The 23,868-nt window shown below is 43.3% G+C and overlaps 1 protein-coding gene across 1 annotated transcript in view; it reads left to right on the top strand.

The window, feature by feature from the left end:
• Positions 1-22,857, top strand: part of LOC308477878 (uncharacterized protein) — a 112,299-nt gene extending 89,442 nt beyond the window's left edge. Inside the window, exon 2 of the mRNA XM_081006953.1 lies at positions 21,287-22,857. Within this exon, the coding sequence (XP_080863079.1) occupies positions 21,310-22,623 (1,314 nt within the window). The 5' untranslated portion in view covers positions 21,287-21,309 and the 3' untranslated portion in view covers positions 22,624-22,857. The remainder of the gene's footprint in view (positions 1-21,286) is intronic.
• The last annotated feature ends 1,011 nt before the right edge of the window (positions 22,858-23,868 follow it).

Below are 23,868 nucleotides of genomic sequence, written 5' to 3'. Positions count from 1 at the left end.
TGAATGAGAAATATTTCAACCCATGCAGAATTTATACATTTGAGATTTAAAGGTAGATTTAATTCAATTAGAAAATTAAGGAGAGAGAGAGAGAGCTTCCTGCTCTTAAGGATTTCTAGTAGTCAGTAGCATAATTCAGACTGTCTGCCAGTAATTAAACACATTCTTTTAGCAGTCAAAATGAACCTATCATTTTCCTATGTCATTTCCACTGCCATTTTTGCAAAGTGGTTTGCAAGCCCCTTGATAGTAGAGGTTTGCATATAAAGAGCACTCAGGACTCCAAGATCTGAGTGCTCTTTATATGCAAACCTCCTACCTCTTTCCACAAGGGCCGACATTGATGCCAAAATCCAGCCTCGCCTGAGCTCTGCAAGTGCAGCTTTCTCCCGATTGAAGTGCAGAGTGTTTGAGGACTGGGATATTTGCAGGGAAACAAAAAGGCTTGTTTACAAAACTATTGTACTACCAACCTTACTGTATGCTTGTGAAACATGGACCACTTATCAATGCCATCTCCAACTCCTCGAAAGATTCTATCAGTGGTGTCTCCAGAAAATTTTACACATCACTTGGGAAGACAGGCGAACTAATACCAGTGTACTGGAAGAAGCAAAGATCACCAGTGTTGAAGCAATGATTCTTCAACATCAACTTTGTTGGACTGGTCATGTTGTGCGGATGCCTGATGATCGTCTTCCAAAGCAACTACTCTATTGTGAACTTAAAAATGGAAAGCGTAATGCTGGTGGTCAACAAAAGAGGTTTAAAGACTGTCTCAAGGCAAATCTTTAAAAATGTGGTATAAACACCAACAATTGGGAAACACTTGCCTGTGAGTGCTCCAATTGGAGAACTACCTTTACCAAAGGTGTCATGGGCTTTGAAGACACTTGAACTCAGGACGCAAGGGAGAAACGTGCTAAGAGGAAGGCCCACTTGGCAAATTCACACCGTGTCCAACTCCCGCCCGGAAACCAATGTCCCCACTGTGGAAGGACGTGCGGATCCAGAATTGGCCTTCACAGTCACTTACGGATTCATTGTTAAACCACATTTATGGAAAACAATCTTATTCAGCTACGAGTAATCACCAAAGAAGAAGCAGCAGCAGCATATAAAGAGCATTCAGGCCTCCAAGATCTATGAATGGTAGGCCTTAATTTGTGTAAAACAAAACTAAAAGGAGGGACTTTGCTAAATGAGGCAAAGGTTCTGGGACACATACACACACCCAGCTATGCCACTGCATGAAGAGCACTCTGGGGCCGCAAAAAATCCATGAATGGCAGCTGGAATAGCATCCATAAATGGTACTCCAGAATCTGTGTTCCTTAGAGTATTTGAAGTACTGAAAGAAGGAACATGATTTATCTCTTATGATCAACTGTATAGGAAAGGGAATAAAAACTGCATTACTAGTATTTCAATTATGGTTTTATGTCTCCAAATAAACAGCAAAAGTATTGGAACATTATCAAGATTTAGAAAGGAAGACAAGTTACAGAAAGCTTATATTGAATGGGTTGTATTTTAATAAGGATGGCGGAGGAAATTCTCAAAAATAAAACATACAAAATGAAGCAGGAAGAAGCCTTACAAACTGACACAAAAGAGGGATTTTCAAAAATAATATATATTAAAGGACCAAGAATATGCCTTTATGGTATCTAATAGCAAAGTAAAGTAAAGGACCCCTGGATGGCTAAGTCCAGTCAAAGGTGACTATGGGGTGCAGCACTCATCTGGCTTCAGGCCAAGAGAACCGGCGTTTGTAAAAGGCAAAAGATTTATACGATCTGAAGAGAAACCAGCATTTGGACTTCCGGGGTGGCGCCATCGGCAATGGCGGACTCCCTCTGAACTGGAGGGACTAGCTCCGCGCGAAACGGGTCTTTTCCGCTACGGCGAAGCGGGGACCCTTTTAAAAATCACAGGCGGATGAAGCCTGTGACCATGGGACTCAGCGGGCACCCTTAGCGCCCCCCAACCCGCAAAGGAACTCACTAACAGGCTCCGAAGCGAAGAGGGGGAAGTGGCGCGGTGCTGTGAGTCAACTGCTATTTCCGTGGAGCGAAGCCGCACAGCTGTTGCCGGAGAGCGCTGCCTTTTTCCTGGGACAATTTGGCTTCTAAAATAAGCACCCGTGAGTACTTAAACTTTGAACAATTGGACTTTAAATAAGGACTTGCGACCAGAAAGGAATTGGACTTAAAAATTTTATTTCAATTTGGTACTGAAACGGGAAGGTCTAAACAGGAAGTCAGCCTTCCGTTTCTTTGTAGACAGAATAAAGCAAAGACAACGTAAACTAGAGCTCAGAAAATCGCTTTTAAAGGATTGGCTTTCATCATTTAAAACTGTTGAACCCCCCTTTGGTAGCAGGAGAAGAAGGGGGATCTTTTCTGGACTGTTTAAACCTGCAGAAGTGAGTTTAAAGTAAAGTAACTTTCCATCGTCCTGACCCTGGAGCGGGGTGTCAGGACTGACATTTGAAGCTCATTGACCAGAGACAAATGCTTTTGACAGATAGCTAAAAGAAGAGAAACATAGTGATTCCATTGTTTCCTTTCGCACCTTAAAGGAACAAATATTGACAAAATATCTGAAAAAAGGAACTCTGTTGCTAGACTTGTCTTTAAAAGAAAGATTAAATAGAAGTTTTCCCCCTAGAGGGAGACTGTGAAACTGTAACCAACTCCTGGGAGCTGGCAGCTGTTACAGATTACAATTGTGGGAATAGACATCTGAACTTGCAGGACAATGTATTCAGAAGCTCTGTTTTGTGCTTTCTATAAAACAAATGCCCTACTGGAACAGCTACATGAGAAGACGAATTTGATGGCTGATTCGATTAGAAATTTTGAACAGACAGTGGGAAATTTTGAACAGGCAGTGGGAAAATATTTGGAGCCCACCCAGGAATTAAAGCAGGAGTGTGCCCTGACAGAACAGGCCCAACATGAATATGAACTTTCGGATTTGACAAATGAACTTGGAAAAAGCCAGATTTGGAAAGGAAAAGTTTGGTTTGGTTTGGAAATGGGGGGTTGGATAGACCCTCCTATGCAGGGATGTTTGGACTTTTCAAGTCTGGCAATGGGCCGTGAGATGTTTGGGATTGTGGGGGCTCTTAATTTTGGAGGGATTTTGAAACATGTTTTTAAATACCACATGGAAATTAGTGTCGATTATGGAAAAGGGACTGATCTGTCGAGAAGGGTCAAAAATATTGCTAAGCTGGAGTTCCCACGAGTGAAACGAGCAGGAGACAAGGGAAAATACAGTTACAAATATGAAGAAGAGCTGCGGAAGGGACATGGAAGAGACTTAAGGGCCTCGGATATTAGGATGCCAGGTTAATGTGCCAGATCGATGGGATAACAAGGACTGACAAAACCCGGAACCAGGAGGAAGGGATGCTGGATGAAGATTGGATTTGTTTTTATTTCTCTTTTTCACTACTAGGACTGTTTTACAAAATTGATGAATGTTAGAAAAATGTTGGAATGAAGTTACTTGGCTTTAGTAAAAATGTTTAAAGAATTATGCAAGAATATTATGGTTATGAGAAATTGGTAAAAATAAGATTTAAGTTTTAAGTTTCAAGGTTTTTTATAGTAAGATAAGATTAAAATAGTTTAAGGTAATGTAATGACAGAATATTATGAAATATGGAAAGGATTTGCTGTGACAATTAACAACCAGGATACAAGGAAGGGGAGGAGGAAGAGGTCAAGGAAAGAGGGTAACGATAGTTGAGGAGTTGAGAATAATGGATTTGTTTTTAAATGTTTTTAAATGTTTGTGGTGTATTTTTTTTTCTTCTCTCTTATTTTGAATTTGTATATGTATGGTTGGAAGTGGCTTGTTTTTCTCTTTTTCTACTTTGTTTTTCTTTTGCAACTTTAAAAAAAAATCCCCCCCCCCAATAAATATCATTTTTTTTTTTTTTTTTTTTTTTTAAAGAGAACCGGCGTTTGTCCACAGACAGCTTTCCGGATTATATGGCCAGCATGACTGAACCGCTTCTGGTGCAATGGAACACCGTGACGGAAACCAGAGCGCACGGAAACACTGTTTACCTTCCTGCCACAGCAGTACCTATTTATCTACTTGCACTAATGTGCTTTCAAACTGCTAGATTGGCAGAAGCTGGAACAGAGCAACAGGAGCTAATCCCATTGTGCGGATTCGAATTGCCGACCTTCCGATCAGCAAGCCCAAGAGGCTCAGTGGTTTAGACCACAGCACCACTCGCTCGTTACTGTACTCTGAAGTAACTCTGAGTTCAATGAGACTTGCTCTCATGTATGTGGGTATAAGACTGCAGTCTAAGTCTGCTAAAAATTGTCATAGAACAGATGAAGGAATTACAGGTGGAAAATAGAAACCATCGGAGTTCATTCGTAAGAGTCTGTTGTCAATATGAACTTTCACACAAAGAGGTAAAAGGTAAAGGGACCCCTGACCATTAGGTCCAGTCATGGCCGACTCTGGGGTTGCGGCGCTCATCTCGCTTTATTGGCCAAGGGAGCCGGCGTACAGCTTCCGGGTCATGTGGCCAGCATGACTAAGCCGCTTCTGGCAAACCAGAGCAGCGCACAGAAACGCCGTTTACCTTCCCACTGGAGCGGTACCTATTTACCTACTTGCACTTTGAGGTGCTTTCGAACTGCTAGGTTGGAAGGAGCTGGGACCGAGCAACGGGAGCTCACCCCGTTGCGGGGATTCGAACCGGCGACCTTCTGATCAGCAAGTCCTAGGCTCTGTGGTTTAACCCACAGCGCCACTCACGTCCCTTCACACACAGAGAGAGACCCAAAAAACATGTCTCTTTAAAAAGCATGCATATGGGTTGCAACTGATCTCCTACCATCTCACGTTTCACTGCAAGGCAACTTGAAAATGTGTATTTTTTTTAACAGAGGCTGTAAGCATTTTCTGCAGCATCCTAACTATTTCCACTGGAATATCTAGCCACAGCACAGCATGATTTTTTTGTACTGCTGTCTCAGCTAGAACAGGATCCAAGGACTTGAGCCAAGAACAAGAGAAAGGGTCCTGCCAAGTATTCAGATGTGGGTCAGAGGAGAATTCTTGAAATTTTCTTAAGGGCCAGTTCACACTAGTGCAGTTTGAATCACAGAACATGAAAGTTACCTGCAAATGGTGGGCTACCTGTATGTTTTGCAAATATCAATTTGACTTGGGTGCAAGGCAGTGTTTTGATAATGAAAAATCATGGCATGGAGGAAAGTACTAATTTTCTTTTCCCCAGTGTCATAGCTCCAGCCAGAACTGGGGCAGAGGGGCAGGGGGCTCTCTACTACTGCATTTGCTCTGAATAGAAGAAAGTCTGGTTTGGTCCTCACTCACGATATACTCTAATGAACAGTCAAACTGGCAGAGACATTTTGATAGATACTGACGCTATTTCCTTAGAAAGTGATCAATCATCAGGTTTGATTCAGGAATATATTCAGGATTTTCCTTCAGGGTCCTTCAGTCCCTGGGATTTTGGCTTTCCAAACAGCAGTAAAACTCTCAAGATAACATGTAGAACGTAGGCAGAAATTGCTCGCACAAATTCTTGCAGAGAGAGAGAGAGAAGCTGGATGTTTTCGTTAGCCATCATGAGGTTTTAGGGAAAATAAACAACTTAAGAGGAGCTGCCTCCAGATCAAACTATTTCAGTGCAGTATATATATATTTTTAATTCCAGAAAATCTTTGCACCTGTCCTAGCTTTTGAATCTGATGAAAGACACTAACGTATCTTGATTAAAACTTTCAAAGGTTAAATATTGAGCAATGATGGGCAGGTGTTGTTGTTTCTTAACACTTAGAATGAAATAGTTCTGAGGCCAGGAAATTCTTCTGAGTCCCAGAAGGGAACCAAAGCCCCCACAAAAAAAATCCATTTCTGCATATCCCAAACTCATCATTTCAGCAGTTTAATGGGGGGGGGGGTTGCCATTGTACTGCTGCTATCATTAAACATTTGGGCCTCAGAAATCTGTACTTGCCACCACCCAGAGATATAATATGAGATCAAGATTTACATTATTCCCCACCCCTCGCCGTGTGAAGTGCACAAATACATGCTGCTGCTTAAATTGTAGCAGAGATATTGGCTTTCTGCAAAGTTTGTAGCAACATAACACATTTTAAAGATTAACTTTTCACTTTTCAATCCCACCCACCTCCCTCCCCAAGAACATGGGATTTTTGTTTGGTGTGTGTTTGTTTGCTTCTATTAAACACCTTTTGCTGTGACAAAGAGCCACTAGGTGTCAGTCGACTGCAGCAGATCATGGCAGCCCAGGCCTGGTGAGCTATATGTACATCTTCATTACTCCAATGAATACAATTAAAGTTCCCTTCTGGCAAGTAATGGAAATTTCTAATTGCTTTCAGAAATTCAGGATGGGTCACACCTCATTATTACCTGAATTATTTAATCAATAGGAGCTTCTAACGTCCTAACAGGCAGGAGGAAATTAGTATAAATGACTAATATAAAATTTTTGACAGGCTAAAGTAAGGAATTTTAGAACCTGGTGAACTTTAGAAGGGTCGGACGGCATGTAGGATGTTGGAACTACCTGTGTGAATTAAATTGTGTCAAAACATGAAGAGTTCTCATAAGGACATGTCACTAAAGTATCAGTATATATTAGCCATTCAAAGGCAGGAATCTAATTATTAACTGAAACATTTTTGGGGTGTGTGGGTGTGTTTTTATTTTAGCTTAAGGGCTCTGCATTAAGGGTCTAATGGCTGGCGGCGAAATAGAAGATGAATGCTGCTGGATTTGGTTTGATCTGTTTTATAGACGGTTCTGGATATCATTACCAAGGAGGTGAGACAATTTATAAGAGGGCCCAATCCTAATCTATAATTCTAATGCTTTGTTGCCTGTGAAGCAAAAAAAAATTTAAAAAGAAAGAAATCTGAGCATTTAAAATTTATTTGGACTATATTATGCTTTGTAGGTTCAGAGAACCCATTGTTCTGCTAAGGCATAAAACAGATTTCCCCCCTGCTCCCAAAAAGGGTTGTACCCAACTTAGTTTGTCTATGTGACGGTCACCTCCAGGCTTGATTATTGCAACTTGCTCTACGCGGGGCTGCCCTTGAAGCTGACCCATAAACTCCAGTGGGTGCAGAATGCCGCGGCGAGGCTCCTTACGGGGTCCTTGCCGCGGGATCACATTCATCCAGTGCTTTACGAGCTGCACTGGCTCCTGGTGGAGTACAGGGTCAGGTTTAAGGTGCTGGTTTTGACCTTTAAAGCCCTATGCGGCCTAGGACCCTCATACCTACAGGACTGCCTCTCCTGGTATGCCCCGCGGAGGACCTTAAGGTCCACAAATAACAACACTTTGGAGGTCCCGAGCCACAAGGTGGGTAGATTGGTCTCAACTAGGGTCAGGGCCTTTTCAGTATTGGCCCCGACTTGGTGGAACGCTCTGTCACAAGAGACCAGGGCCCTGCGGGACTTGACATCTTTCCGCAGGGCCTGCAAGACCCAGCTGTTCTGCCTGGCCTTTGGTTGGGACTCAGTCTGACCCTTATGTTTCCCTCCCCTTATGGTTTTGATTTATGGGCTACTTTTAAAATGAGGCTGCATTTTAAATTGTATTTCAACCTGTGTTTTAACCCGTGTTTTAATTAACTGTCTTACCCCCCCTTTCCTATTATGTTTTATTGTAATTTTATTGGTGTTAGCCGCCCTGAACCCGGTTCTGGCCGGGGAGGGTGGAGTATAAATAAAAATTTATTATTATTATTAATTATTATTTATATAACATTTTTCCTCCAAAGAACTCAAGGTGGTGTACATGCTTCTCCTTCTCTCCATTTTATCCTCACAACAACCCTGTGAGGTAGGTGTGGCTGAGGGGTAGGAACTCGTCAAAGCCCACCCAGTAAGCTTCATGCCTGAGTGGGGACCTGACCCCAGGTCTCGCAGGTTGCAGTCCAACATTCTAACCACTATGCCACAGTTGGTCTCTCAGGATAATTCCACATAAGAAGAATGATAACTGGCAATGTTGTGCAAGCTTTTTGCACTGGGCAATTGGTGGCAACTGGAAGTTGGGGGAATAAAAATAGGAATAAAAATCAGTAAATACTACAGTAAAATTGCACAACACTTTCACCAATCCAAAGGCACCCATTAGATTTGGCTGGGAACAGGGTTCCCTCTCATGCTGTTGTGCCAGTGGGCTTCCATAACTGGCTCACACCCATTGAAACGAATGGACCTTAGCTAGTTATGCCCATTAATTTCAGTCTGTCTGCTCTGAGTGACTAGTGTTGGATACTGCCCATTTTCAAAACTTTCTTCTGCAGATGACAGTGGTAAATATTCCCTGCACACTCACATCTCTGGCAAATAATCTATATCCTGTATGAAGTGGAACATCAATTGACATCTCCACCCTCAAATCAAGTTGGGTAGTAACTGTCAGGAGCTCAGCCTACACTCAGGTAGGACCCTGGCAGAGACACATGCTTGACTGGCATGTTCCCTCCCTCCTGGTCGATCGTTCGGGAGCTTCAAAAGCTTTCTTCTGCCCAAACATCACAGCGACCGATGCCAGCAGGCATTGGCACGCCTAGGGATCTGCAGAGTCTTCGCAGCTTTGCTGCAACTCAGGCAACTCAGCATTTTGGCTAATCTACTTTATTTACATATAAATACACACGGAGCACTGCAACATGGCTCCCTCTCTCTCTAGCATCAGACAGCAAAGAGAAAAGAACAAAGTCCCACTTCACAGAACACAGTAACACAAACATCCTGTGGAGTCAAAACATATACTGTCATGTGATAGACAACAATCCCATGACTGCAATCTCAGAGCAGGAATTCTAACATCCTCCCCCAATTCACGATCTGTATTGCTGTCATTAGTGTAACTGCAACAACTGTTAGGAATTCTAACAGTAAGCAAGGCTGGCCAGGTAATTTTGGCACCTGAGGCAGAAAATCCCGCTGAAAGTAAATAGATGGGTGAGACAGATTGGCAGCCTCTGCCAGCAACAAGCAAGCTGGCATGCAACGTTGGCTCAGGGACATGAGAAGGGCTGGAGAGACAGTTGCTGCTGCCCTCCAACATCCACCGCTTAAGGCATCCACCTCACCCTGCCAATTAGTAGGGCTGGCCTTTAGGACGGCAGCTGGTTAGGTGCAGAGAACAGATCAAAATACATCAACAAGAACCCTATGCTCAGATCGTCATCTCTTCCTCCCTCCTTCTGCTTCTTAAATTTTGTGTCCAAAAATTTAAAACAATTGCACCCATCCGTTTATATGAATTCAGTATCAATTCTTACTATCCTTTTAAAAGGAAATAATTACTTGAAAATTGCACCAAGATTAGAGGGGGAAAGGGGAGGCTACAGTGCTGGAATGGACAACGTTGTGCATTTAAGCCTTTAAAGATTAGCCCACATTGAGGATGACCAGACTGCAGGAAATTCCACCAATTGGAGGCTCATTCTTTTATCTGCTCCTTTAGATCTGAAAAATGCCTCAGAGCCACAGCATTCCCAGCATTGCATCTCCTCATTGTTTACAGATGTACCCAACCATAGAGATGAAAATCCCAAGACTTGTGACATCAAGGCTGTCTGTGCTTACATGTTGTGTATGCATTTGTGTTTGTGTGTGGGCATATGGTAGATAGTAAACATCGCATGCAGTCCTTTTGGTGGGGGGAGGGGGGAGTGTAATACTTTTGGTTAAAATTCCAAGACAAAAATCCTCAATGGATTATGTCAGGGATGGGAAATCAGTGGCCGCCCCAATGTTGTGAAACAGCATTCCTCTTGAGATGCGACAGACACCCACTGTCTCTAGTTTCCGGACTCAGTTGAAGGCATTTTTGTATTTACCAGCTGGATGAAAAGATCTCTGCCTTAGGTGTTCATTTTGTATTGTTTTAAAATCTATTTTCAGTTACCTTCTGTACTGTTTTAAAAAACCACCATTTTAGTTGTTTTTATTTGTAAATCACCTTTACACACATGTAAAATGCAATTCATAAAGAACAGCTACTCCCATCTGGCTCAGTTTATTGATTACAGATGTCAGAAGGTTATGGCGTAGGCATTGGGTGTGTACCCTGAATCGACCAACCCGACTGCTGATTGATTTTGAGGGTTAAGGATCAATAAACTTGTGGCCTGTTTAAATCCCAGTTGGTTGCTTTGTGTTTATTTCAGCTATATCATGTCCTGGCCCCACTGCCTATGGCTCCATTGTGCCTGGGCCCATAATGCCTTTCTGCTGCTTTGCTTGAGTCAAATTTGATTTCCCTCCCCTTTCTCTCTATGTATCTTTACTAGACACACTGTTTACAACAGAAAAAGTCTGTTTTTGATTACCTTGTTCACAGCTTTAAAAATATTTGGGAAGTTCTGATTAAAACTGGTTAGCTGAAGACAGCAGCAATCAGAGATGAAAATGGAAGTTGCAGACTTGAACTTAAAATATTGCAACCAAAAATAGAATTCCCCAGTGCAATACAGTACAGGTTTTCAAGGGGGGGGGGGGACCAGACCAACAAACCCCAAATGTATTACAGCTCTCTTATGTAAGCTCTTCTGTTGCTTTTATGAATTAACCTGGAGTTGCGAAGGTTGCTATTGCCAAATCTTCAGAAACTTTCTCGCAACTATTCAGTGCAAGCTGGTCTATTAGGGCAAATGAGACACTGCCCAACCAACTTCAGTCTGCCCCAGGGCCAGATTTAGGTTTGATGAGGCCCTAAGCTACTGAAGGTAATGGGGCCCTTTATATGTCCAGTTGTCCTTTGTCAACAACAAATTGCTGCTGTTTTTTGTGTTGAATATATCCTATATGGTAATTTATGGACCTATACAACACAAAACACTGCTGCTGTATGTAGGTTTTATTTTATTTGTTTTTTATCTTATATTTTGGAAATGTACATCCAGGTGTTTTTTCCTTTAATTTTTTTGGGGGGCCCCCAAGAGAGTGAGGCCCTAAGCTATAGCTTGTTTAGCTTATATGTAAATCCGGCACTGGTCTGCTCACACAGCCATCCTGAGAACATTTCCTAATTTCACAGAAAGTAGGTTTCAGCTAAAATGGCTGTCCCCCAATTCCCCATGCTATATGTGGATGGTGAGATTGTGGCTGGCATTTCACTGAATACTCAGAAAACTCTCTTCTGAGAAATTTTGGCTCGGTTAATGCTGAGTGACCCTCTGGTTAGTTCATAGTACAGTGGTACCTCGGGTTACAGACGCTTCAAGTTACAGACGTTTCAGGTTACAGACTCCACTAACCCAGAAATAGTACCTTGGGTTAAGAACTTTGCAGTTGTGACTGACTCTGGGGTTGCAGCGCTCATCTCGCTTTATTGGCCGAGGGAGCCGGCGTACAGCTTCTGGGTCATGTGGCCAGCAAGACTAAGCCGCTTCTGGCAAACCAGAGCAGTGCACGGAAACGCTGTTTACCTTCCCACCGGAGTGGTACTTATTTATCTACTTGCACTTTGACGTGCTTTTGAACTGCTAGGTTGGCAGGAGCAGGGACCGAGCAACAGGAGCTCAAATTAGAAACTAGAAAGGTATTTTTGTGGACTCTTCAGCACTAAATATTTTCTGAAGGAGTAAGCAGGTAAGATTCTGGCTGGGAGCTGAGGTTCTTGATTTCTGCACATACATGAAGGTGCAGTGATGGAATGTGTTATTGTTGGAATCTATTTGAAAGCTAGCTTTGTTCCAGCTATATTAACATTCTACACCTCCACCATTATGCCACTGAACTGGTGTTTCATTTATTCTGCTGATAATTGGGGGGGGGGGGGGAGAGGATGCTGACAATCCTCATGCATTCAATACCAAATACATGAGAGCATGCACATAACCTTAAAAAACAACTTACCATAAATCCCATTGTCCTTGTTTCTGTGTGTCATTTTAAAGATGACATCATCAAATCGAATTTGAAAGCACAGCCACAGATAGGTGGAAATGATAGACAAATAAAGCTTTGCAATGATACAAGAGAAGGGAGGACTGGGGTGAGGTGTCACCAATAGTGTCTACTCTATTTATTTATTTTTTGAAAAATTCCAATTCAGGTACGGCAGTGATTGTGCCAAATCTATACACAGGTGCAGTAATAAATTGGATAAATGCCAATTAACTGAAGCTCAACGCAGACCTAAATGTTTTGTTATAGGGTGTGTTTTTTTGGGGGGGGTGGGGGTGTCAGTCTGAATGATAGCCATGAGTCTCTTCCAAACCTGCAATCCTATGTATGTGAGGTTAGACTCCATGAGAGGAAACCTGCTGAACCATTCAGACTACTCTCCTTGTAAGGTCATTGCCTTAGCTGTCCAGTTAAGTGCTCTCATAAGCATCTCAAAAGGTGAACTAGGATACTGTAGCAACAACACCACAATGATGCTGTTCTCCAGGTTGTGCTACGCATTTCCCCATCCCCCTTATCTGACTGGATGCTATGTCATCCTAGGATAGGGGGAGGGAGGCAAAGGGAGGCTGTGTGAGAGATGAAGAATTCTGGCAGACGCTGGAAGCTGGATACACAGAAATATGTCTGCTCTGTGCTGGGCCCAAACCCAGAAACCTAATGGGGAAGCAAGATCTGCTGGAGTGTTAAACCCTTCCATCCTGTTTTCAGGTTGTGTGTGTGTGTGTAGAAATAAATCCATATAAATGCACCACAGTCTTTTTTGACCTTCATTTGAAGAAAACCAAACCCTGGGAAAGAACAGGCAGCCCTGAGTCTCTCGCCACTTGGAGACTGGGATGCACACAACAATATATGAGAGCAACCACTGCTCTTATATACTTAATTAGTAATTGAAGAGGAAAATAAAAGAAATGATAGGAAAGCTATATAGAAATATGGGGAAAGGAAAGGCCATTAGCTACAAAGACCCCCAAAGTGCAAGTTCACTAGGCCTCAGAGAAGATGCAATAAAAGGTGCCTGAAGAATGAACTAAGGGAACGGTTGATAATAAGCTTTACATCAAGCGAGGACAGCTTGAAGGAGAGCTCTGGTGGTAAGGTGCAATTACAGTCAGTCAAGAGAGTAGAGATACACAAGGATAGAGAAGGCAGACATGAGCCGGATACAGAAGAGGCTGTTCAGCGAGAAAGCAGCAGAGGGGTCTCCTGCTGTGTAAACAGTTAAGAGGCCTTGTTGATCAGGTAATATACTTAGGAACATAGGAACTGTTCTATAATTTTAATAAAGAAGAAGAAGAAGAAGAAGAAGAAGAAGAAGAAGAAGAAGGGGAGTTTGGATATGATATCCCACTTTATCACTACCCTAAGGAGTCTCAAAGTGGCTAACAATCTCCTTTCCCTTCCTCCGCCACAACAAACACTATATGAGGTGAGTGGGGCTGAGAGACTTCAAAGAAGTGTGACCAGCCCAAGGTCACCCAGCAGCTGCATGTGGAGGAGCAGGGAAGCGAACTCGGTTCACCAGATTACGAGTCTACCACTCTTAACCACTACACCACACTGGCTCTGAACCACCCTGTGGTCTCTTGATGATAAATAAATAAATAATAGTAATAATAATACCAGGCCATATCATCTACCTCATTATTGTCTACACTGACTGGAAGCAGTTATCCAGAGTTTCAGACAAGGGTCTTTCCTCAGGGACCTTCTGCATGCAAAGTAAATGCTCTGCCACTAAGCTATGACCTTTGATTTTATGCAGTGAGTGTTCTCCTTATTGTTCTCATTCCACATCAAACCTTTTTGCTTATAGTTCCAAAATGGCCTGGTGGTAATTTCTACTTGTAAAGCAGAGAGCCAGTTCACTTTCCCAAAATGTCCAGCAGACATAATAGTATGCTTTTATCAAGGGAGGGGAAAGCTGTGACCCTTCAGATGCGGTCAGACTCCCATAAACCCTGGCAGCATGGCCAACTGTCAGAGATGATGGGAGTTGCAGTCCAACAGCATCTGAAGGTCCACAGGATCTTCATCCCTGCTTCATTCCATGCCTTATTTCTTCTGGATTTTCGTGCATCACTGTTGTTGGGAATTGACCTGCATAGGGCTTGAGGTAGTCTGAGGCACAATTGGGCTGGCCAAGTTCTAACTCCACCAATCTAAAATAGTCCTGACAACCATTAGCTCTTATGCTACAACACAGTTGTTACTCTTCAAGTTTCCACAAGACTCTGGTATGTTTTGCTGCAACAGACTAACCAAGGTGTCTCTGGGAATGTTGCATCTGTGTTATTTTCTGCTGATTCGGTTTTACATACCAAGATGCAGTTTTGAACCCAGATTTGCAACGTCCTTGCAGAGCTTCTACAAATGACATGTAGCACGCAGGAGCAGACATATGATTAGGATCTGTAAGGCAAGATGGAACAAGAAAAATGCCCCATTGGCAACCTTTTCTGCTCTGCAAAAATAAGCTAATTTCTTTCTGAAGAAATAACATAGGAGACACAGTGTTCATTCCATTTCCCTACAGATTTCAACAGGATTTGTTTAACTGCCTTGGAATTATTCTGTAGAGGATTCATATGTTCTGGGACTGTCAAACAAGTTTTTTCCAGAGGTCAATTTTCACTTTCTTCCTTGGGAGGAAAACAGAGCGAGATAAGGGAGGACTTTTGCAGGTGACTTGACAGGTTTGAGTTGTGCAGACAATGTGGTGTCAAAGTGGTGTCTTCAGCTAAAAGCAACTACATTTTCAATTCCCCCCTGTCCATATTCACTTCTGTAATAATGTTTTGATCAGAAAAGTGAGAAAAGACAAGTTAGAAACATGTTTCATGTTCTCAAAAGACACGAGCCAACCGGCAAAACTTTTCAAAGCCTTTGCTCGTTATTTCTTATTCATGCCACATCATAACAAAATAAAACATTGTCGAATGTCTAACCATTTTTGAAAACACCGGGTCAAAGAGGCATCTCTGCAATCTCCCAAGACTGCTCGTTAGTGGTTCTCACTCATGCTTTTTTGCTTTCTTTCCTGTTAAATATCAGCTTCTAAATTGTCATCCTTTTGTTTGGCTAGGATAAATTTCTCCCTGCTGTCAGCCTGTATACTTATTAGAGCTTATGAGAGTGCAGCAACCACGGGCAAGATTTTCAGGGTATTTCTCTCCATGTGGCCATGTCATATTCTGACAAGTTTGGTGTAGGGAACATGTTGCCTCCCCCCGATGCTGTTGGACCATTCTTCCCACATCCCCAACCATTGCCTATGGGGGCTGAAGGTGATGGGATTGGAGTCCCACAATATCTGGAGGGTAAGTGGTTCACCAACCCTTCTACAGGCTAATGCACTACAGCTGCAGAATCCTGATCTGGCTTCCTGCCTAATGCCCAGCATTGTTTCTGATCCCAATACTTCATTCACATAACAATATGGACCATATCTCAGCCACTTTCTCCCCAAGTTGATATATGGGCTAAATACACTTTATCTCACTTGCCTTAAACTGCTCAGGACCACAATATCTCAAGTATTGCCTTTCTCCATATGAACCTACCAAGACTCTGAGATCATCCTCTGAAGCCCTTCTTCGTGTGCCTATTCCACAGGAGGTCAGGAGGGTGGCAACATGAGAAAGGGCCTTTCCAGCAGTGGCTCCCCGTTTGTGGAATGCTCTCCCCAGGGAGGTTCGCCTGGCACCTTCATTATTCACCTTTAGGTACTGAGTGAAAATGTTCCTCTTCCACCAGGTCTTTGTAGGATTGACATCTGATACTCTTAAATGTGTTTGTGGGAGTGGGTAGAAGAGGGAGTTTTTATTGGTTTGTATTTTGTTGCTGCTGCTGCTCTTTTTTTATCAGGTATTATGTGTTCTGATCTTAAAAAGCAGAGACATCACCTTGCCGACAAAGGTCCGTATAGTTAAAGCTATGGTTTTCCCAGTAGTGATGTATGGAAGTGAGAGCTGGACCATAAAGAAGGCTGATCGCCGAAGAATTGATGCTTTTGAATTATGGTGCTGGAGGAGACTCTTGAGAGTCCCATGGACTGCAAGAAGATCAAACCTATCCATTCTTAAGAAAATCAGCCCTGAGTGCTCACTGGAAGGTCAGATCGTGAAGCTGAGGCTCCAATACTTTGGCCACCTCATGAGAAGAGAAGACTCCTTGGAAAAGACCCTGATGTTGGGAAAGATGGAGGGCACAAGGAGAAGGGGATGATACAGGACGAGATGGTTGGACAGTGTTCTTGAAGCTACCAGCATGAGTTTGACCAAACTGCGGGAGGCAGTGGAAGACAGGAGGGCCTGGTGTGCTCTGATCCATGGGGTCACGAAGAGTCGGACACGACTAAACGACTAAACAACAAAAATGTGTTCTGATCTTGTATTTTTATGTTGTGAACCACCCTGAGATCTACAGATGAAGGGCGGTATACAAATTTAAGTGATGTGTAAGATATTTCTGAGACACCGTTGGTGGAATCTTTCGAGAAGTTGGAGATGGCTTTTGGGAAGACAGGCGAACTAATATCAGTGTACTGGACGAAGCAAAGATCACCAGTGTTGAAGCAATGATTCTTCAACATCAACTTCGGTGGACTGGTCATGTTGTGCGGATGCCTGATGATCGTCTTCCAAAGCAACTACTCTATTGTGAACTTAAAAATGGAAAGTGTAATGCTGGTGGTCAACAAAAGAGGTTTGAAGACTGTCTCAAGGCAAATCTTAACAAATGTAGTATAAACACCGACAACTGGGAAACACTTGCCTGCGAGCACTCCAGTTGGAGAACAGCTTTTACCAAAGGTGTCATGGACTTTGAAGACATTCAAACTCAGAATGCAAGGGAGAAACGTGGTAAAAAGAAGGCACGCTTGGCAAATCCACGCCATGATCAACTCCCGCCCAGGAACTAATGTCCCCACTCTGGAAAGACGTGTGGGTCCAGAATTGGCCTCCAAAGTCACTTACAGACTCCTTGTTAAAAGTGTATTTATGGAAGACAATTTTACTCAGCTACAAGTGATCGCCAAAGAAAGAAGAAATCAAATATAATAATAATAATAATAATAATACCACTGATTTTAAAGAAAATACAAGGTATGCAAATAATCCCACCATGAGAAAAAGTCTACATGATTTGGCCACAGGTTTCTGCTGAGAATCCTGAATTTTGAGAAATTATCAGCTATTCTGCACCCATGTTAGGAAGCTCTTTGTTTGGAAGGTGCTTTTTCTGAAGGCACAAAAAGAGTCAAGTAATTCAAGTTAGCACCTGGGCCAATTAACTAGCATGCTATAAAAGTCTGTGATTAAAGCTTTATTTATTTTATTTTATTTTATTTTATTTTATTTTATTTTATTTTATTTTAATACAAATATTTTCTATACTTCTTTCCTGAGCAAAGCTTTGGCTGTTTTATTCCATCAATGAATAAATTAAGATTAAAGGATGGAGCCATAAAAAAAATAGTGGAAAGGAATTGACTTGCGAAAAAGAGTAGCCTGATGAAGGAAGCAGTGATTTGGAGGAAAGCACCAGTCACAGCTCTGTGCAGAAGATGTTCCCCAGTGTGTAGGTTATAGCACAGGAGTATTCCCAATTCTTGAGTAGTCAGCAGATCTGAGAAGAGAACCAGCAGGATGGTTCTTCTGAATGAAATATGCTGACTCTTTGGCAGCCAGTATTGCTCAAAACAGTGGAAATTAATTGAAAAATCATTCCTGCAGTCTGATTTCAAGAGAGGATTGTTTTAATTGTTGCTATTGGAAGAAGCGTATCAGCATACTCCATCTTAAATCATCTAGAAAGATGTGTTCCTTGGCTATTTTTCCACTGAGCAAAATGTTGTTTAAGGCAAAGAAACTAGTTCCATTTCCTTCTATGTTTTCAGTGTTTCCTCAGGGCATTGCTATTTATTTTGTAAGATCATCGTAACAGTCTGCCATTTGTTTCACTGGATTTCTGAAGCATGTCCCAGCAGCTATCAGATGAAGTGAATGATGCGTTTGTATTTTCTGTGGGCTGAATACACTGATATTTCATTCTCTCTTCAATTACACAACGTTTAAAACATATTGTCCAGGCTTATTATAGACCTGCATTTCAATCAAAAGGGGCGGAGGCAAATGATTTATTTAGCAATTTCAGTCATATTCAGAACAGCCCAAGAGCAGTCATTCTACAAGAATCTCTCTCTCTCTCTCTCTCTCTCTCTCTCTCTCTCTCTCTGTGTGTGTGTGTGTTAAATACACATCCTCATTTGCTTTGTATGCCAAGCAGTACAGAATAAATGGGGTTTTGCAACAGGAAATCTTGAAGCATATAGCTAGCTGGGTGTGGTTTTGCAGTCATACATATTATTGGAGAATTACACGTTTCTTTTGGCTACCCTATATTGCAAACTGAGCTGGATTCCTAATAACACTTTATGCCTGCAAACATTTGTATAGATGCTTACGTCAACTGCCATGATTCAGTGCAAATGTGAATGTTCAGAATTAATATTTGTTGATTTTCATGAGTTCACTAAATCATCTGAATGTTGGCACATGTTTAGCACATATTACATATTTAAACAAACAGAGAAATGGGGGGGGGGGGAATCAGTGAAAAAGAGACCTGATCTGCTTCTGAGATGAGAAATGAAAGAGTATGATTAAAATTCTCCAATATTTTCCTATTCCCTCTTTTAATGAAGTGCAGTTTTACTGGGGCAAGCATTGCCAGACTCAGAACTGTAGGGTGCTAAAAAAAACCTAAAACCCCAAACCATACTTATTCTTTATTGTATAACATGAGCCACAGTCTCCTGGGAATGTAATGGGGGATCTAAATCAGTGTCTGAATACAGTAATGGACTGGATCAGGGCCAATAAACTGAAGCTCAGTCCAAACAATGCAGAGGTACTATTAGTAGGTGGTTCATCATCTCCCTGTGCTAGTGGTTTAAAAATCTTCTAGTGTAGGTTGCACTGCCCCCAAGTAGTAGTTTACATACTACTACTCTACAACCCGAGAGTTAAGCGCTCTCGGGTTGCGCTCCACGGTGACCTGGAGGTAACGGAGTGCATTACTTCCAGGTTTTGCCACTCGCGCATGCGCAGACAGTCAAAATGACATCATGCGCGTAAGCGGCGAAATGCGACACTCGCAGACGTGTCCCGAGGTACCACTGTAGTTACATTAATACTGTAAGCAGTAAAATGGGACTTGAGTGGGTCAGAACCAAGAACACTGATGACCCTTTACTGCAGCTGAAACTGTTTCATATGAACACCCCAAATCAATCTCAGCTGACCTCCGGATACTATCACACCATCCAGTGTTATTCCAGGATAACTCATCCATATATAGACCAGATGCTGTTTGAATTACACACAACTAAAAGATTCCCAAATAGCTGGAGCATGTGGAATTCAGTATTCAGTGGCAGAGCCAAGAACTGTAAATTCCATATCCTAGTACTAATATAAGAAAATACAGACAGGGGGAAAGTAGAGTGATAAACACAGAGCAAGGTCTGGGAGCCAGCTGGAGCAGGAAAGGGGCAAAACTATGTACAAATCTCTGTTTTAAAAGACAGCAGGGCATTAGAGTATTCAGTATGAAAATGCAGATTGAATACATGGTTCTAGGCTTCTATTTTCCAATCATGTATTCTTCTCAGATGCAGCAAAAGGAGTTTGGGGTATAAGTTCTCTGCACTTTATTGGCAGAAAGGATTTTTGATTTAACAAGGATGGCCCAAACTAAATAACTATTCTAAATTTAAGCAAGCTAGTTCCCTATTGTGCATTCTCCTGCTCTCTTGTAATATAAATGCAAAGCAGCTGAAAAGAAAGCTTTAGAAATGTGCTAAGATTTCATAATGGTGTTTATTATGCATTTAATTACATGTGTACTGTATGAATAAACCTCCATTTTCATGCCAGATCTTTAGGAAGTCAGATAAATAGATGATTCTTCACAGAAAGATCATAGCAAATCATTATAGCTCATAAAACAACACATTTTTTATTTTAAAAATCAGTCATAAGACATAATAAGCATTATATCTCATTATATTCAAGGAGAATACCTGTGGGAATCTACCATGACAAAAGAGGTGGCTGTGGCTGTCACTACATTTCTACACATGTTTATTAAAAGAAAGATCCAGTTATTTCAGTTGGATTCCTTACCAAGTAAGCCTGCTTTGGATTACAACCCATATCACGTTAGAGGCAACATCCCACAAGGCTAGCTCAAGAAACTTTGCTACCTGAAGCAAAATACAAAATGGCGCTCCTTCCCCATTCCATGTGCAGATGCCAATCTTACTTCCTTCATCACTGGTGATAGGATAATGTCTTTAATCACACCTTAGGCAGCAGGCCAGAAGGGGTGGAGTGTTGGGTTTGGAACTTAACTGGTTAAGTTGTTCCCATGATGCCTCAGCATTCTGACGTCAGCTTTCGAAGCTGGGAGGAGCTGGGAGGAGTTACGTTCTGTTCCTCTCTGGTTCTTTGAGAGTGAAGGTCGCAGTTTGTCATGGCTGCGGTGAGCCCAGGAGTTTTCTGGGGAATGTCGGAAGAATAAAGGACTGTAAATAGACAAACCGGGCTCTGTGTGTTTGTCGGAAGCTAAGTGGAAGCTACGTGACAGCTTTGACGCTGTGCTAACTCTGCTGAGGCGTGACTGGAGCTACTGGAGACGGAGCAGAGTCTTCGCAGGGAAGTGTGCCGGACCGGCCATAAAGAGCTAATTGGGGACCGTAAATCAATTAGCGGGGTCACGCCAATAAATCAATTCCACAGGTTATGGGTGCTTAATCACCGATCGTAAAAACTGTCACAGGAACGCTTTGAAGTTGCGGTTCAGAGCAACGGAAGTGCCGGAATGCGTTTGAAGTTGCGGCAGGAGGTGGTGAGATTTTTGCCTGTTGCTAGGAGGCAAAGGAGTAGCTGCGGAGCTAAGAGAGCAGCTGGAAAATCGTTTCTCCACGGAGAAGGGAGAGCCGGAGAAGCTGAAACTGATTGTAAGTAAGCTTGGGCCCCTTGGGAGAACGGAAGACAATGGCAGGCAGCCAGGTCTTGGAGGACATTGCGTTTGAACAGCTCACTCTAAGAAGTTGAGCAAGGGCTGTCTGGGGATGTGCTGCGTTTGCTGTGAAGCTTCAGCAGGAGACCAGAGCCCTGGAGAAGTATTGAGAAAAGCCTAAAGATGGCTGGTGCCCCTGTTCCTGATGCTTTAGCCTCAAGGAGTGCTAGTGAGCAGATCGGGGGGGCGAAGGATTCCAAAGGCAAGTGTAAAGGCTTGTCCACTGTACGTGCTGGAATGAAACGGCGGTTCAAAGGGGGCGGAGCTGGCAAGGAGTGCTTTTCCGGAAGAAGGAGAAGGAGGCCAGCTGGGAGGAGCCCCGGGCAGTGTTTTTCCACTGGAGTTCGTGGTTGCTACGTGTGTAATGCAACGGGACACTTGCGTCGCTGCTGCCCATGGAGAGCGGAGACAGCTGGGCAGGAAGGAGGTCCCAAGGTCAACCAGCTGAGTTCTCATGGGAACCAGTCTCGGAGAGGAGGCCAGCGTGGGAACGCAAGGGAAAGACGTGGCTCAGACGCTGGGGAGGGTTGTTTTCTTATCACTGCTTCTATGGCAACTGTGAAGAACAACTCCAGCCAGGACACGGTGACACGCTGGGTTTTGAATACTGCTGTTGGTCGTCACCTGCTAAGCGAGCCTGCTGGCGAAATGCGGAACTGCAGGGCTGTTTCAACAGGAACAACTGTGATGTTAGCAGACGGAATGAGAAAGTCGGTTTCTGCTGTGGCTAACATGTCTTTTTCTCCTTTACAGGAGGAGCTAGAGGTCTACGTTGTGCCGGGTCTGAATTGTTGTTTGTTATCTGTATCAGCTCTAATGAAGCAGGGATACAAAATTTGCTTTGAAAATGACACCTGTTCCATTTTCAGAGGGGGGAAACAAGTGGTCAACGTGGAGTGCAGCAAGAACAATCTCTTTGTTCTGGAGTCACCTCTGGAGGGTGGTGGGAATGCTGGAAAAGCACAGGCGCAGTGTGCTAAGGTTCCCAGTCATGTGCAAAAGCTGCACAGGTGCACAAAAGGGTACAAACTCCGGAAATGTGGGAGGTCCCTAGGGTGCAGGGCATGCAAGGGTGCACAGGTACATGGTTTTCCCGGGTTTGGGAGGGTAGCCAAAGAGCCCTTTGAGCTCTTTGAGGCAGGTGGTCCAAAGGTTCAGGAAATGATCTTCTGTGGATATGATCCTGCAACCAATGGGTGGAAGTTTGCATACCCAGAGGGTGATCAAACCAAGCTGCTGGTCAGTAAGCAGGCTGAGTTCTGTGAACAGGATGGGTGTTCAAGACTCAGGGATGGTCCTGATTTTCTCTCAGAATGTCTGTCTGATTCTGAGGAGGAAAGGGAGCCAGAGGCTGATCCCGGTGATGGGGACCAGGTCCAGGATCAGGGTTCAGAGCAGGTCTGGGCATCTCCAAAGGTTGTGAAAGGAGTGTCCAGGTGTGAGGCTTCATCTCCGGTTAGCGTAATGGAGAAAGCTCACAAACAGGGTGTCAAGTCAGAGGGGAAGGATCTGACGGAGAAGACACAACTGCTGGCCCAAATGGGTCAGTAGGGTATCAGGTCACAAGTGCGTGGAAAAGTGTCGCACAGTGTGATTCTGGGAATGTTGAAGGGGTTCAACAGGTGCCTGGGAAAGATGCCGGGAAGGGGCACAAGGCAAAGGGGAAGGTGTTGAACTCAAAAAGGTCTTGTCAGAATTTTCGGCAAGAGGGGGTGTTGGGTTTGGAACTTAACTGGTTAAGTTGTTCCCATGATGCCTCAGCATTCTGACGTCAGCTTTCGAAGCTGGGAGGAGCTGGGAGGAGTTACGTTCTGTTCCTCTCTGGTTCTTTGAGAGTGAAGGTCGCAGTTTGTCATGGCTGCGGTGAGCCCAGGAGTTTTCTGGGGAATGTCGGAAGAATAAAGGACTGTAAATAGACAAACCGGGCTCTGTGTGTTTGTCGGAAGCTAAGTGGAAGCTACGTGACAGCTTTGACGCTGTGCTAACTCTGCTGAGGCGTGACTGGAGCTACTGGAGACGGAGCAGAGTCTTCGCAGGGAAGTGTGCCGGACCGGCCATAAAGAGCTAATTGGGGACCGTAAATCAATTAGCGGGGTCACGCCAATAAATCAATTCCACATGGAGAAGACTTGTGGCAACAGAGGGGAATAGTTGAGGGACTCAGGAGAAATAGCGGGAAACTATAGCTACGAACCAGAATCTATACAACCTTAGGTGGTTGTCACTGTTTAATAGTAGGGCTGACCCTGAGTTCATCAATTTTTTTGTTTGTCTGGATCACAGGGTGGTTTACAATATAAAAACACAAAAACAAACAAAAGCAATCATTCGTTGCTTGGGCCTACAGAATGCAAGTTTACTGCAAACCTAGAGTATGCTCAGCAGTCCACTTGCTTCAATGGTCTAAACAGGACCAAACCATTATATGGTAGCCATATAAACCCGACAGGTTTTTTTCTCAGTGAAAAAGAGTCATAGGAGAGACTGACTTGCAGCCGAGAATGAGTGGGGAGAGGAGTTTATTAATCCTTTCATCTCTGGCTGTTTTTAAGCTTAACCCTTCCTCAGCTGCCTTTTCTCACACAGGGAAACAGTCCCCCCCCCACACACACACAAGTGAAAAAACAGATGGGGATGATATTTTGAACTGAAAAATTGCTGGAGGGGCAAAGAGTCAACCATTCCTTTGGCCTTCTGCTCCTCTGCTCAACTGCATATCCTCCCACCACTGCTTTTCATCTTTTAAAGAAAAGGAATACGGCAATGCAATGTCTCATTTGGCTGCAAAGCAGTTTT

Source organism: Podarcis pityusensis (assembly GCF_964106645.2).
Source record: "Podarcis pityusensis genome assembly, chromosome: 5".
NCBI classification, from domain to species: domain Eukaryota; kingdom Metazoa; phylum Chordata; class Lepidosauria; order Squamata; family Lacertidae; genus Podarcis; species Podarcis pityusensis.
This window is presented reverse-complemented; position numbering and strand designations above follow the sequence as displayed.